At 37.1% G+C, this 15,858-nt stretch overlaps 1 protein-coding gene across 15 annotated transcripts in view; it reads right to left on the bottom strand.

Annotated features, from left to right (window-relative positions):
* The window catches only part of GPHN (gephyrin), a 621,731-nt gene that overhangs the window by 17,046 nt on the left and 588,827 nt on the right, over positions 1–15,858 (bottom strand). For 14 of the 15 annotated variants that reach the window (XM_049706375.1, XM_049706371.1, XM_033428749.2 and 11 more), the window contains 2 exons: positions 12,210–12,297; positions 436–509 (listed from right to left, as the gene is read on the bottom strand). In XM_049706375.1, coding sequence (XP_049562332.1) covers positions 436–509; positions 12,210–12,297 — 162 coding nt within the window. Of the gene's footprint in view, positions 1–435; positions 510–12,209; positions 12,298–15,858 lie in introns of those variants that run through there. The other variant, XR_007475727.1, reaches the window with a different exon arrangement.

Here is a 15,858-nt window from a genome sequence, read left to right as displayed (position 1 = left end):
CCCCCCAAAAAGGTGAAGAAGAGGATTGATGAAACAATTACAGAAAAATAGTTACTGAAGTTGGGCGATGGGTATATGGGGGTTTCATTGTACTCCCTGCATTTGTGTATGTTTGAGAATTTTCATACTGAAATGTTATAAGTGAGAGAAAGAAGCAGAAAAAGAGAAGGAAGGAACTAGACATGGAAATTAAAGGGAGAAAAGGTTTGGAAAGTTGCTTTGCTTTGTTTAAACCAGACCCAGTGATTTATAAAGAAGATGAATTCCCATTTCAGATAGGATATACACTTGTTCAGAGAACTCTAATACTATAATATTTTTTATTAGAATAAATAATCCATAATAGAAAATGTAAAAAGAAAGCATTTAAAAACTTTGTTAGTCAAAGCAAGCCAAACCAACCCCATATATTAGATAACAAGATAATTTTCATACCCTGGTTTCATAAAAACCCTGCCAAAATGGATCTGGGCATGAAGATCAATGTCCAGCACCTGCTTGAGATAGTCCTGCAAATATGAAAAATAATCACTTTACTTTCGAACATTCTAATATCAGACTTTCAAACTTTAAATGAAAAAAAATAAATTTGTAAGATTGAAATGAAAAGAAACACCTTATTTTAGTGAAGTTGATTTAAGACAAATATCCCTTCATTCCTCATTCATTTATTCATTCAGTAAATATTTACTGAGCACCTGTATATGTTGAGTATCAATCCATGTACAGGGAGATACAGCCTGGAGCAAAAGAAACAATGTCCCTTCCCTCATAAAAGGTACATTCTAATAGAAGTAGTTAGATAGTAAACCAAGCAACCACATTAACATATAAATCATTACTTGATAGGTTGTTGTCTCTCTTTTAAGACAGATTTTTATGTCTGAGAAAGGATGTTAATAAATATGACTTAAGTAGCTGTGCCTGGGCAGGGAAGCCACATGTATGCATCACACACTATTCTGTCTAATAACTTAAAATGATGCACATTCCTTGAGGAGACACTTGGACATTTGCCCACAGATTACCAAATCTAAATAAGTCAACTAAAAATGTAGGGAGGGAGCTCTAAAACAGAAAGTCAAGGGTGTTTAATTGCTCCAACTTTATATTCTGCTATTACCAACACAACCAACCTAAGGTTATGACCAACCCAGAGCCATCTGACAAAACACGATCTTTGGAAAGGAAAGGCAATACTGCCTTGTAGTTGGTTTTGTAAACATAAAGAAAAAAATTGCAGTTTAAAAAGTTTCTCTTAAGTAATACAACCTCTTGGTCTATTACTGAGTTTCCTGCTCACTAATCCAAGATTCTAGTAACCCACTAAAATTTTAAATATTTCACAAGTTATGGGACACTTTAATTTTTTTATTATTTTTTTTGCGGTACGCGGACCACTGTTGTGGTCTCTCCTGTTGCGGAGCACAGGCTCCAGACGCGCAGGCTCAGCGGCCATGGCTCACGGGCCTAGCCGCTCCGCGGCACGTGGGATCTTCCCGGAACGGGGCACGAAGCCGTATCTGCTGCATCGGCAGGCGGACTCTCAACCACTGCGCCACCAGGGAAGCCCGGGACACTTTATTTTTAAAAGCTGTTTCCTTCTATCTCCACAGCCTCAGCCAACATAATCTCACCTGAATTACTGAAATAGGTCTCTCTGCCAACACTCCTGCCCTCCTCCAATTAATTCCCGCCACAGTAGTGAGAGAGGCCTCCTGGAAACAAATCTGATCAAATCAATATATAATACTTCAATAACTTCCTGGTTTCCAGAAACAAGTCTCAGCTTTTAAATATCATAGCTAAGATTCTTGTATTTTCTAGTCCCCTTTTGCCAATCATTGCTCTTATCAGGCAATCCTTTTCCCACCAGCCCGATTCCTCTTCCTTAATCTCTCTCTCTCTACATTCCAGCAGGACTATATTGCTGTCAGTTTTTACACTTTCTTGCCTCAAATCTTTGAAAATGTTTTTCCTTCTGTTTAGAAAACTCTTTCTTTCCACCCTCCTCTCTCTCAATCTCTGAGATGACTCTCAATCTCAGTCATCTTCTCAGCCTCCCCTGAATTCCCAGGGCTGGATAGTAGATTGATTAGTATTTATTTTTAGGTTATATTATTAGATGCAATAATTTAGAATTTACTTGATGAACTGATCCATGTACATATATGAATAGGAAATGTCCCTCCACCTAATATCTAGTAATCCTTTTTATCTTAATTTTCTCTGATATCAAGAGAGTCATACCAGCTATCTTTCCTTGTAACATTTTTCTCATCTTTTACTTGCAATGAGCTGTGTCCTTATATTTAAGGTGGGTCTCTGATAAGCATCATGCAATTGGTTGTTTTTTAAAATCCAGAATGACAATTTTTAATTGGAGGACTCAGTCCATTTACACCTAATATAATTATTGCTATATTTGGGGTTTAAAACTATTGCCCTCCTATTCATTACCTATTTGTCACTTTTGTTTTTATTTCTTTTTCTTCTTTCATGTCTTCTTCCAATTCACCAAAATTTTTTGTTATTTAATTTTCTTTTTCTTCTATTTGTTAGTTACACATTCTCTTATTATTTTAGTGGTTATTTTAGAGATTACAACATGCATTCTTAACTTACTACAATCTATCATAATTTGGTATTTTTATCACTTCCCAATGTAAGAACTTTAAAACATGTTAACTCCATCCATTCCTCTTTCCTTTTTGTGCTATCATGTATCATATACTCTATATACATTATAAATATGTGTGTGTGTATATATATAACTATTATATATATACATTCTACATATACTATACAAACAATATATACTCTATATATTCAATATATATTTATATACATTTAAACCTCAAGATAACAATTCATTTACATTTACCCACATATTAACCCTTTCCTTTGCTCTTTAGTCCTTTCTACATTTTCATGCTTCCATAATCTTTCCACCTGAAAAACTCCCTTTAGGATAGGTCTGTTCAGTTTTTATCTAGTTCAGTTCCACACTAGCTTTTATTTTCTTTCAGCATTTTACAAATGCCATTCCATTGTTCTCTCTCTTTTATGTTTTAGAAGTTCTGTTTTGAACACATTGATTTTGTTTTTATTTTTTTAATATTTTATTTTATTTTGGCTGTGTCGCGTCTTCATTGTGGCATGTGGGATTCTCTCTAGTTGTGGCGTGCAGGTTTTCTCTCTCTAGTTGTGGTGTGCGGGCTCCAGGGTGCATGGGGTATGTAGTTTGCGGCACATGGGCTCTCTTGTTGAGGCGTGCAAGCTCAGTAGTTGTGGTGCGTGGGCTTAGTTGCCCTGCAGCATGTGAGATCTCAGTTCCCCGACCAGGGATTGAACCTGTGTCCCCTGCATTGGAAGGCAGATTCTCTACCACTGGACCACCAGGGAAGTCCCTCCATTGTTTTCTGAGTTCCATAATTTCTGTTTAAATCATTTCTGTTAGTTCCATTTTTGGTCCTTTGAAGGTAACATGTCCTTCTGGTAAGATGTTTCTCTTTGTCCTTGGTTTTCAGTAGTTTTGCTATGACTACCTACATATGGTTTCTTTGTATTTATCCTGCTTGAGATTAGCAGAACTCCTTGAATATCTGGCTTTATGTCTTTTATTAGTTTTGGAAAACTCTCTGCCAGTATCTCTTAAATATTGCTTTTGTTCACTCTCTCCTTTCCTTTTGGGACTCCAATTACACATATGTTACACCTTTCACCAAATCCCATATGTCTTTTATGCTCTTTTCCATATTTTTTCCAAATTTTCATTTAGTTTTTATAAATAGATTCTAATTTTCTAGTGAAATTCTTTGTCATTTCTTTTTCTTAAACACATTAATTACAGTTTTTAAAAGTCCATATGAGGCAATATAAATGTCAGGACCATTTTTAGGGTTGTACTATCTTGTTTTCCCTTCTAAATTTTTAGTTATTTTGTGCTATTTCTGGTAAAGTCCAAACATTATATATGAAAAAAATTCAGAGGTTTTGAATGATGATCTATTCCTCCAGAAAGAATTTAATTTCTTCTAGCAGCTTAACTAAGATTACCTTGATATAATCAGAGACTGAGATAATTTGAGGCTCAATTGCAGTCTTTGTGAAGACTGCTTTTTTTCCAGTTTGTCCTTATTCTTAGATCACGGCACTTCAAGGGTTTAAACTGAAAGCCTGAGATATTTGCCAGGGTCCCTCCTCCACAGCAGGTCTTGAACTCTTAAGACTTTTGAAAACTCTGCTTATTTTCTTAGCCTTTTAGCTATTCTGTTATGCTTAGATTCTTGACCTCTTGACCATTACATCATCCCCTGTCCCTCCTGGCTTAGGAGTTAGTAAATGCCTTGAGGAAATATATGGTGAAGAATTCCAGTTCAGCTTCTCTGTGGTTCACTTTTCTCTGAGATCTTGGTGCCTTGAATCCTATCTGTCTTGGTTGTTCTTTTTGGACACCTTTTTCTTATTCTTTAAAAGAATTTACATAGCTTTTATCTATTTATTTTTAATAAATTTATTTATTTATTTATTTTTGGCTGTGTTGGGTCTTTGTTGCTGTGCACAGGCTTTCTCTAGTTGCAGCGAGTGGGGGCTACTCTTTGTTGCGGTGGGCTGACTTATTGCGATGGCTTCTCTTGTTGCGGAGCATGGGCTTGAGGCGCGTGGGCTTCTGTAGTTGTGGCACGGGGGCTCAGTAGTTGTGGTGCACGGTCTTAGTTGCTCCGCGGCATGTGGGATCTTCCTGGACCAGGGCTCGAACCCGTGTCCCCTGCATTGGCAGGCAGATTATTAACCACTGTGCCACCATAGCTTTTATAGTTGTCCTTGGTGGGAGAGTTGGTCCAAATAAGCCACTCCATCATAGTAGAAGCAGAAATCTCCAGGCCTTTCTTATGTGTTCTTATAGTACTATGTCCTCCTGACATCATACACTTAAGTAATACTGCAGTTGCCTGATAACAGATATGTATCCTTTATTCTACTATAAAGTTTGTGAGATCAGAAACCCTCTGTATATATATAATGAGTCCATGGTGATTAGCACATGACTTTCATTCATTCATTTGCTAGTTCAACAAATATTTTTGAGTGCCTACTATGTATGAGGAATTCTATTTGTGCTAGAGATTTAATAGTGAACAAGATACATATGGTCCCTGGCACAAGGATGTCCTGTTATAGTTTACTGGAGGAGGAGACAGCCTAAAATAAAACAACAAATAAAATAACTATAAAGTGTGGTACATGCTATGAAGGAAAAAAGCAGGTGCTGGGATAGAGAATAACGGTATGAGGTAGAGAATAAGGAAAGGCCATTTTAAAAGAGGTGGTGAGGACGAGAAGGACTCAGCCATGAGAAGTGTGGAGGGATGAGAATTCCAGACAGAGGAAAGTATATATACAAAACCTTCAAGAGCAGTAAAGAGTGTGTCTAGAACTGAAAAGACAATGGAAGGTAGTGAATGAATAGGAAAGAGGCATAAGGGGAGGTTGGAGAGACAGGCAGAGGCCACACATGCAGGGCCTTATGGGTAATGATACAGAATTTGGAAAGCATATATGCTTACTACCTACTTGTTAAATGAATGAAAGTATTTTATTTTTCTTGAAAAAAAAGCATTTCTGTTGTAAAAATGCCCCTTTTCATTCTTTCTGAACATGAAGAAATGCTTCATGTTTCTTGTGATGGAAAGTTTGTACCAGACATAGCAATAAAAGCTGAGAATCATCACTGTTCTTAAGTTTTTGTCTACCTATAGAAGCAGGAAGGACCTCTGTCTGATGTTCTGAAAGCTAGATCCAGATAGGAAGAAGAAACACGAATGGATGAAGGAGACAGGTCTTTCCCTCAACTCAAGTAAGAACAAACAATGTCAGATAAATTATGAAAGACTTTGAAATGGGCAAAAAAGATTATTGGATATCCAAACAACCTTCTGGGTTATTTGTGCCTTTCATTGTCTTTGTGCTATTTTATAAAAATTAAGCTGTAGAAAACTGATGGTGAACATGATTAGTATCCAAAGAAATGCAAATTAATTCTGTTGGTGGCGGTGTAATTGATTATTCTCCTGTGGATATAGAACAGTTCTGCATCCATTAGCAGACTGATTTCAGCATTTCTGATTACCTATAGGTGTCTCTGTTCTTTGAATTCTTAGAATTCTTAGAATTCTTGCAACATCTTACTGGTTCCCTCATTAATTAATGAGTTAAATAAAATCATTGACACATGTTCATTTTATAAAATAAAAAAATATATGAGATTCATGATTTTATCTTTAAAAAACTATACCTTAACAATTCTGAAGGCTCCACTGAGATGCCGTATTGATTTATCTGACAAAACCAAGTAAACTCAATTGCCAGAAAAGTGCATTTTATGGCTGGCTTAAACCTGCATACATCATTCTTTGGTTTCTGGAGTGTATGCCAAGGAGTAATAAAACCTGAAATCTGCTAACTTTGGGTTTCTCTATTTTTGCCTCCTCTATTAATTTTGGTTCTATGCATGGCCAATAAGGTATTCCCCTTTGTAGCATCAATGATTGAGAATTCGGTTTTATGGTCTGACCATTTGGTGATTCCTATAAATGGGTGATTGAAATCTATTCTGTTAGGTAAGAGAAGATAGAGAATCTGGTTTGTTAGTCTTTCTTGTTTGTTTGTCTGTCATTTTGAGCCTAAACCAATTAAGAATTTTGTGACCTCTAGGAAGGAAAATAGCTCTTTATTTGTAGACTAATTTTGTTTGTTTGTTTGTTTCTGTGTTTACTCTTAATCTGTGGTTGAAGTTGTAGAGCTGAAGCTGTATTTTGAAAAAAAAATTTATTTATTTATTTATTTGGCTGCGTCGGGTCTTAGTTGTAGCGCTCGGGATTTTCATTGCGGCAAGTGGGCTCTTCAATGCGGTGCGTGGGCTTCTCTCTAGTTGTGGCATGCAGGCTCTAGAGCACGCGGGCTCAGTGGTTGCAGCATGTGGGCTCTCTTGTTGTGGCACACAGGCTCTCTAGTTGCGGCGCACAGGCTTAGTTGCCCTGCGGCATATGGGATCTTAGTTCCCCGACCAGGGATCAAACCCACGTCCCCTGCATTGGAAGGCGGATTCTTAACCATTGGACCACGAGGGAAGTCCCTGAAGCTGTATATTCTTTATGTGGTTGTGTGTCTATGTGTCTGTGATCCAGGGAAGGCATTTATCTTGTTTTGTGAGTGTAAAATGTTTTCCTATTTCTGGAGGGTATTCATAAATTATATGCCTGTGAGACCACCATGCACAGTGGGCCTTCCTCGGAGTATGCTGCAGATTCAGGGTGTCCCCTACCCTGGCTCTCTCCATTTGAATTTGAATGTGATGGAGGTGTTGCAGGGGAAACACAAGAGCCTCTCATCCCCAACTCTCTGGTTTAGCAGAACATGAAGAGAAGAGCCCTGATCTTAGGCCCACAATAAAGTTTGCTTTGCCAACGGGGAGAAAAACAAACACACCGAAACACTTCTAATGTCTCTTAAACTAAAGATACTCTATTCTGATTCATTTAGAGAGATAAGTACTTACATAAATAGAATATTCCTAAAGTTCCCAGATAATAAGAAAATTTATCTTATACTATTTTAAATATGCTGCACTAAAAAAAATTCTTCTTATAATTTTAAGAATAAAGTTCACATAGTTAAGGTAAATCTCTGGCAAATGAGACTAGCTTAATTATTTTGGTTAATAAGCAAACCCAGCCATGTTCTTTCTCTTATCAGTGTTAAGTAGGAAAATACATTTTATTTTGCTTGGGTTTGTTTTTTCCTAAAATTATATAGGTTACTCATCAAAGAGTCTAACGCTATTCTTATATAATACTTAAGATTGTGAAAAATCTAAAATTTGGTTCAATGAAATAGAATCATTATTCTGACAAACTTTTAATTTCAATAGTAATTATGTTTGTAGAATGTCAGCTTGAAAATAATTTTCAAGATTTTTAAGTAATTTAAAATCTTGAACAGTTATTAAATTGATTAATTAATGAATAATCATGAGATACCTTGATTTCTAAGTACAATAGGATACTCGATCACTGCTTACTAAGCATGACTTTTAGTTAATACATTATACTTTGCTTCTTATTTTAATATGCCATAGAGAGGATATATCTTTGGGTCGTGTTAATGAGTATGTTTTCATTTTTGCTACATTAAGAAGGTACAAAGGGGATGTGTGTGGCTGTACAAAGTTGTATTCTGTGTTTATGAACTTTGCTAGTCCGCTAAAATGCTTACATATGATTTGTCAATGATTGATGCCCCCTAATTTTTGCTGTGAAATAGAAATTAGTGATTTTCTTAAACATTATAATAAATATGGGTGGTTGCAATTATGTTAGAAGTAATCATGACAGACAAGTAAACTATGCATATTCTTTCACTTTTCAGGAAAAAAAAATATTTAAAAAAAAGTCCAATACTCAAAATACTTGGTCTCAGGACCCTTTACATGCTCTTAAATTAAAATCCATTAAGGATCCCTAGAGCTTTTGTTATGTGGGTTATGTCTATCGATATTTACTGTATTAGAAATTAAAACTAAGAATTTAAGAATATTTATTTGTTGGTTCATTTGTAAACAGCAGTGATGAAGCTATTTCATGTTAACATAAGTAACTTATTGTTTATACATTGTTTTATAATTTAAAAATCTCTTTAATGTTCAGCTTAATAGAAGTCAGGTGGATTCTCTTATTTGCTTCCATATTCAGTCTGATGAGATATTATAGATCATACAGTCACTGGAAAAACTCACTATACAGTCATGAGAGAAGGAAAATAAAAAAGTCAAATAAAGTCTTAGTTTTATTATGAGAATAGATTTAACCTTGCAGACCCACTTAAAGAGTCTCCAGGACCCTCTTTGGTCTGGAGACCACTCTTAGTTCTAAAGTAAAGTGTCAGTTTGTTCCAACATATAAAAAAAAGCATAATAAAGGACAAAACTCTGAAAATGACTTTGATTTGCCTTGGTTTAATTACCTGTGTTTGAAATGAAGCTGAGAAATATATTAAAATTTTAGTAAGTTCACTCAGTTTTGACGAGCTTACTTCTTTGCTTTACTGATTAATGCTTTCCCTATGATATGTAAGGTTATTCTTTTTGTGTAATATGCCTTTTTGTTTATTTTGTCTTTGATTATTTAAGGAAATAAAGAAGTATAGAACAAAGGTTCCTAATTTATGAATGAGCCAATATTATTTATGATCATGTTACCTTCTATGCTTGTTTTCAAATATTTTATTGTTGCTTTGAAAAATTAGGTAACCAAGTATGTTTCTTAGTTAGCTATGATCCTATCTTAATCAGGTGCCCAATTTTTTTTTTTTTTTGACAACTCTTTTTTGCCTTCTAAAGATCAGATCTAAATTTAGGAAAAAAAAATTTTTTCAGAATATCTTCAACGCCTAAGACTATGTTTGAAATTTCCTAGAGGGCCCCTAGAAAGTCACGAAGATTTGTTCTTTCATCTTATAAAAAGAGAAATTAGAAATAGGTTTGTTTGATATGTTACCGTTACAGGAGTTTCAGAGGAAGGGAGTTACTGTTACATCTGAGAAGAAAGGCTCACTGTGCTCTAGGTTAGGTTTATGCAGGTAAAATGTCATTAATATAATGTTTCAGAAATTGTATGCTTTATGGGAAGTGTCTGGAGATTTGACAATGCCCTTGCTGTTCATAATATGTTTTCACCCTCAGGGGAAACACTGACCAAAACTTTTATGAAATAGTTACCTACTGTGTACCAATAGAGAATCTCACTTATCTTCTAATATTATTGGTTACAGTAATAAATTAAGCACAGGTATTAAATATCTACTAGCTAAGGAAAGCCTCTGTTTTACTTTGATGCTGGCCTGAAGGCTCTGCTATATAAGCTACAGTAAATAGTTTGTGTCTGCAACAAAGAGACTCAGAGCACTAGGGAAAAGGACAATCATAGGTATTTTGAACTATTGATGCTTCAAAGAATAGTCTCTAGGGTACAGGCTGCTGAGGTGATATAGCTTAGATAACTTTTGTACAGTACCAGTGGACTGAGTCAGGAATCCCAGGACTCTTTAGAATGAAAACAGATGGTTTCAAGAAAGCAGACTGCTAACCCAAGATCCAGCAGAACAAGAAAACCATGGGACTAAATGAAATGTTAAGGGAAATAAAAAATATTTTAACAAATTATTTATTTGTTTGGAATATTGTTCATTAGTTTTAATATTCTATTGCTATATGGCTGTAGATGTGTAAAACAAACTCAAGGAGACCTATATGGTTAATTAATACTTTTGTTGCTAAATAATCAGGGCAAACCTATGAGACCAGTCCTTTTCTGTGATCAGTAATGATCTTTGTGATTATTTTGATCATATGGGGTGGGGGAGACACTATTAGGAAAAATTAAGAGACCTTGAAATAGGAAGAAACAATTATTTGATGTCCAGTCTAGCGTATCCTTATCGATTATCTACACGTTTCATTGTCTTTGAGCTATTTTACAATTCTGTACGTGCTGGAAAATTTATAGTAATGCACACAATTCTTTAGTTTTTAGGGCAGAAAGCAGATACTGTTTACCTGAAACTTTTGGTGTTTTATAAAAATGAAAACTCTTCGCAAAGGCTATGTGAAACAGGAGGAGGTGGGGGTGGGGAGAGATTTTGAGGGAAGCAACTATGGAAGAGTCATTTCTCCTTGGCTGAGAAGAGGATAGAGGTCTGTGGGTCCCACAAGCAGCAGGGGCCCCTTTCCTCTGCCCTAAGACTCCCAGTCTCCCCATAATCCCAGTGCTATTAGCATGGCCCAAAAGAACAAAGATCTGAGATCTAATGGCATGACAAGGACACTCTAGATGTGTCCAGCGAAGACTGGTGACCAGATGTGTCTCCTTGATGCTCTGTTGCCTCTTAAGCCCCTCCCAGTTCTTTGGCATAATTTTTGGAGGCAATTAGTCCTATAGTGGCTTAAATAAAATTTCCTGCCAGTTCTGTAGCATAGGTACTCACAGTAGAATTTAAGTTGAATCACATAAATAAATTTCTTGTGTACCTGAGTTTCTGCTCTTAAAATTCATGCGTGCTACATAATGCTTCTGGATCTTTCCTTGACTAACTTCCCTGTCTTTTCAGTGACTGGTTTTCAGGCTCTGCCCTTGGGCTGAAGCAGATGTTCTCTCTCTTACACTTTTCTTTCTTTCTGCTACTGAGGTACACTGGAATTCTTTTGGGGACTAGAATTTGCAGGCTGGCAGGAGTTTGCTGCATTGATGCTTTCTCTCTTTCTTCCTGGTTCTTCTTTCATATGATTCCCCCTCAAGGAGTTAGGAAGGACAATTATTAGCTCTATGGAATACTCTGGGATGCCCAGTTCCTAAAAATCTCCTTCCTAGTAAATTAAAGGTTCAGTGTATCTTACTACACAGAGTAAAAAAAGAAAACCAATATGCTTTACTATATTGGCTGTTGACCTGTGAGCAAATCCCTGGGATAAATGACATCTTTGTTAGCACTAATAAAGAACGTTAAGGTCCAGAAGTGTTCTGTTCTTACCATAATTGAGCCATAATTGCCAAGCCTATGTAAGCTATAAGCTTGTTGCCTCTTCAGAAGTACTGGAAAAGCAAACTTCTGGTCTGCCAAATAGGTACTGTCCCATAATTAAGTTCATTAGCAACCAAGATAAGTTTTATATGAAATACTCCCTGGAAATAAGAAATTTAAAATTTAAGTACTCTTAACTTCAGGGTTTGCCCTCGTGATGCTCAGAGCACATCAGGCAGTTTGATGGTAATGATAACAGACATGTTGCAAATTATTTCTTATAGCTTTGCTACAATGCAGACCTCAGCCTAGCCTTTGTGATCTTGGGAGAGGACTGCAGCAATCTGCTCTACCCAGGGCTCAAGACCTCTAGGAGACTTTGAGGGAAGACTGACCCGGCAATCTGTCTGCTATGAAGAGAATACCTATCTACATTGTAACACCTTCACTCCTGGATTTAATTTGAGATGGTAAGCTCTCTGACTTATCTGCACTGCATACCTTTTAGAATGCCCAGAAATTTCTGAAGCCCTGTGGACTTTCAGCTTTGTGGGAGTCTGGTTATGGATACCAGATGACTACCACACCACTGTTAATCAACTGCAGACTTCATGAACCTCATTTTTTCATACCTTTTCCCCCATGGACACACCCCCTGATGTGATGATGACATCAGCACGACTGATACCCTCATTCAAGGCATTGAGTAAGTCATCTGGGCTGGAAAAAAAATAAAGACAAATAAATTAACACACAAGGAAAAGATTTTAAATATAGTGCCAACTAAAAACTAGACCACCTATTCAACGAGTAGGCATTAACATGAGTACAGCACAAAAGTCTGTATGAAGTGGGAATCAAAAAGGTCTCTGCACAGTAAAAGCATAACTCATTGTGGAGAAAGAAACTTGTAAGTGTGGAAATAGTAGTTACTGGTACTTTCACAGGCTTTTTACCCAAAAAGGCAGTATAATGAGGGAAGACAGTGAGGTGTGGATAGGCTGCCTAACCATCCCAGTTTGCCTAGGAATATCCCAGATGTAGTGCTGAAAGTTACATTTCCTAGGAAATTTCAGGCACACCAGGACAGTTGATCGCCCTAGGTGTTGGAGACTTAGGACTCTTTAGAGGGAATATGACTTAATTTAGTTAGGCCTTGAGAAATGGGCTGAATTTTTACAGGTGGGAAGGAATGGGAAAGGGCCTTGTAAGCAAGAGGATCGGACTGTGATGAAGCCTGTGGTGTTCTCGATGAATGGGGAAAATGAACCGCTTGAGTGAGGGACCTGACTTGGAACGGCTGGGATAGGTAGTGTAGGGCATGATTTTGGAGGGCTCTCAAGGTCAAGAATTTGAACTTCATCTAATGGGAAAAGGGTGGGGGGGGGTCCCTAAAAATATAAAGAGCCAGTAGGTGTTTATTGGGAAAAAGGTAGAGAAAAAAAGAACAAGGAAGGCAGAGACAGTATGAGATATTTTGAGAGGATAAAGGGACAGGGTGAATGTTAGGGATTGAAACTAGTGAGATTCCTGACAGTCAACTGAAAAGACAAGTGCACCAGGCCCTCTGATTGTACAGATGGAAGGCCTGGGAGGAAGGATGGCGTGAAATCAACAGTCTTATCCTATTGATGTTAGAAGGGTTGCAAAGGCCTAACTTGAGATTAATCAAGTGAGAAAAAAACAAAATGCCAACCATCAGGGTTTCTGGAGGGACAGGAAATCAGGCAATAGCTGAAAGGGACTGTTTAGTCACAATTTTAAATGCATACAAAGCTACTGGGCAATGTGCACTGCACTTGCATTTACCTTCAAATGATGGAGTACAGAAAAGGTGCCTTTTGAGAAATATTTGTTCAGCCTAAACCCTTGTTTTCTAAGAACTTTTTACCCTGTGGAGAAGGGAGGTATTTCCCTTTCTCCTCCATAGACATCTAACATGTACATTTAAAAAGGGAACCATCCTGGCTTCTAATGCTCTAGTTCTTGTTTTTAGTCCTTCCTGAGGCATATTCTTGGTCTTGTGCTCCAGGAGACAACTCTTCCCATAAATCCCCCCCTTTGCTTAAACTAGAATCAGCAGGTTTTTGTTAACTTGAAATCAAATGATGTCTCAATGGGATTGCATATGTTCTCCCAAATCTCTCATGGTAGTGAAGTTTGTTCATATCCTTTTCCCTTGATGCACTATTTCATGGGAGGATGAGGAGGAGGGAGAGGAGATGAAGGAGGAGGAGGAAGAGAGGAAAAGGAGGAGGAGGAGGAGATTTGTAACTAGCACAAATTTTATCCAGGGGTGACAGAGGTAAGGAGAGGAACTTGAGATCTACCCAAGAGGCTCTTCAGGAGACAAAGTTGGGAGGTGGCACATTACAGAGATTAAGAGTGTGAACTCTGGAGTCAGACTGCCTGAGTTTAAATCCTGGTGCTACTACCTGCTAGATGTAGAACCTTGGACAAGTTGCTAAACCTTTCTTTGCCTTAGTTTTCCATCTGTAAGGTAGGGATAGTATAGGGTTGTTATGTGGGTTAAGTAACATAATATATATAAGTTTGTGGGATAGTACCTGGTACAAACTGAGTTTATAAGAAAGGTTGGTTGTTGTTGTTATTACTGTGGTACTGACAAAAGTTATCATACAAACCTAACAACCTGGCAGAGTTCAACTTTAGCATATTTGACTGTTTTTATTTAGGAGAATATCTATGACTAACACAGAAGAAAATCATAGATTGGACCTCAAATACATTCATAGAACTGTATGTGAAAAGCCCAAAGGGCTCAATAAATAAGCTAGGCCTGGTTCCAGCCTGAATAGTTCCATTTACTATTAGGTTCTCTTACTGACTCTAGATAAAATTCTCCTGCTCCTCAAGCACTGGCCTGTCCATGAGTGTACCAGAGGTTGTTTGGCTTTGGTGAGCAAGTTCCCAAGGAGACAACAATAAAAGTTTGAAAAATGGCTCACATGAGGTTCAATCTATAACACAGGGATCCTTTGAAATCATCCAGTTAATTGCTTATGCAGCCAAAAAGATACCCAGGTATTCAATGAAGGTAGGATCTATGTGTAAAACATTTAAAAAACAAACAAACTTAAAAAAAAATCCCTGACATGAATTTTGAAGCTAATTTGGTTGGGCAAACATCTTGGAAGAATTATATTAAAAAATGGGTGTATTTTTGAACTATGTATTTTGAACAGATTTTTCATCAATCTTTTTCATTTAGCTTTAGGGAAAAAGATAACAAATTATTCTTTTGTACTGCAATACTATAAGATAGGTATGTGATGGATTCCTGATCACTGCATGCCCAGCACTCTGGTCCCCTTGCCTTGCTGAATCATTAAGCTGAGCCAATGGTTGGCCTATGGAGTAAATGGGAAAAACATCACAAACACAGGGTGATGCAGGATGTGATTCAGGTGAAGGGACAATGACTATTATCAACACAACATATAATTTTGTGTTAGTATAAGAGACATTTGCTAATTCTACCAATCTTACAATATTTAATTTATAGCTTGTCAACTCTACAGGATTATGGCAAAGTCATTGGAAACAAAGCAGCAGTGATATACACATCAACATCTTTGTAGGTGGGTAAAGTTCCTGGGACAGGCTAGCTGATGGCTGCAAATAAACATACTTTTCAGTGATGTTTTTTCCCCCTTATTCCTTGTTTTCATATTATCTGGGAAAGACTTTTTCCTATTTTGTACAACTGCAGAGTCATCAACTCTTCACATGATATTTTCTAACTTGCAGAAATAAACTAAAAGGAATTTTATATCAAGCAAGTCCTTACTGTAATTTATTATGTTTCAAAGAATACATTCAATGCTGCTTTCTTCTCTGTGGCTGATGGATTCACAAAATCATCAAATCTTAAAATTGGAAAGGTCTTTGGGGGTCATTGTGTTCAGTAGCAGAGCTGGGAGCATTCTTTGGGGCTTGCCCTTCTCTATCTCCCTCTGCCCATCTCTTTAACTCTACTTTCAGTTGCATACTTCCGGTGTGTGGGACCTAGTAAGAGATCATAGCTTACAGGGACAGGGACCAATGTATGGCAACTGTCAGAGGATTTGTAACTTCACTTATACTGCATGATATAACTCCATTTATTATTTCACAATAAATCTCTGAGGTAGATTGAACAGTATGATATGCCTATTTTACAGAAAAGGAAAGTGGTATTCAGAGAGGCAAAGTAGCATATTAAAGGCTAGGCGGAGCAGTAAGTGGCAGAGCTAGGACTAGAACCTCTGTTTCCTTGTC

Source organism: Orcinus orca, chromosome 2 (assembly GCF_937001465.1).
Source record: "Orcinus orca chromosome 2, mOrcOrc1.1, whole genome shotgun sequence".
Lineage (NCBI taxonomy): Eukaryota > Metazoa > Chordata > Mammalia > Artiodactyla > Delphinidae > Orcinus > Orcinus orca.
The sequence above is the reverse complement of the archived record's forward strand: the minus strand, read 5'-3'. Positions and strand labels throughout refer to the sequence as shown.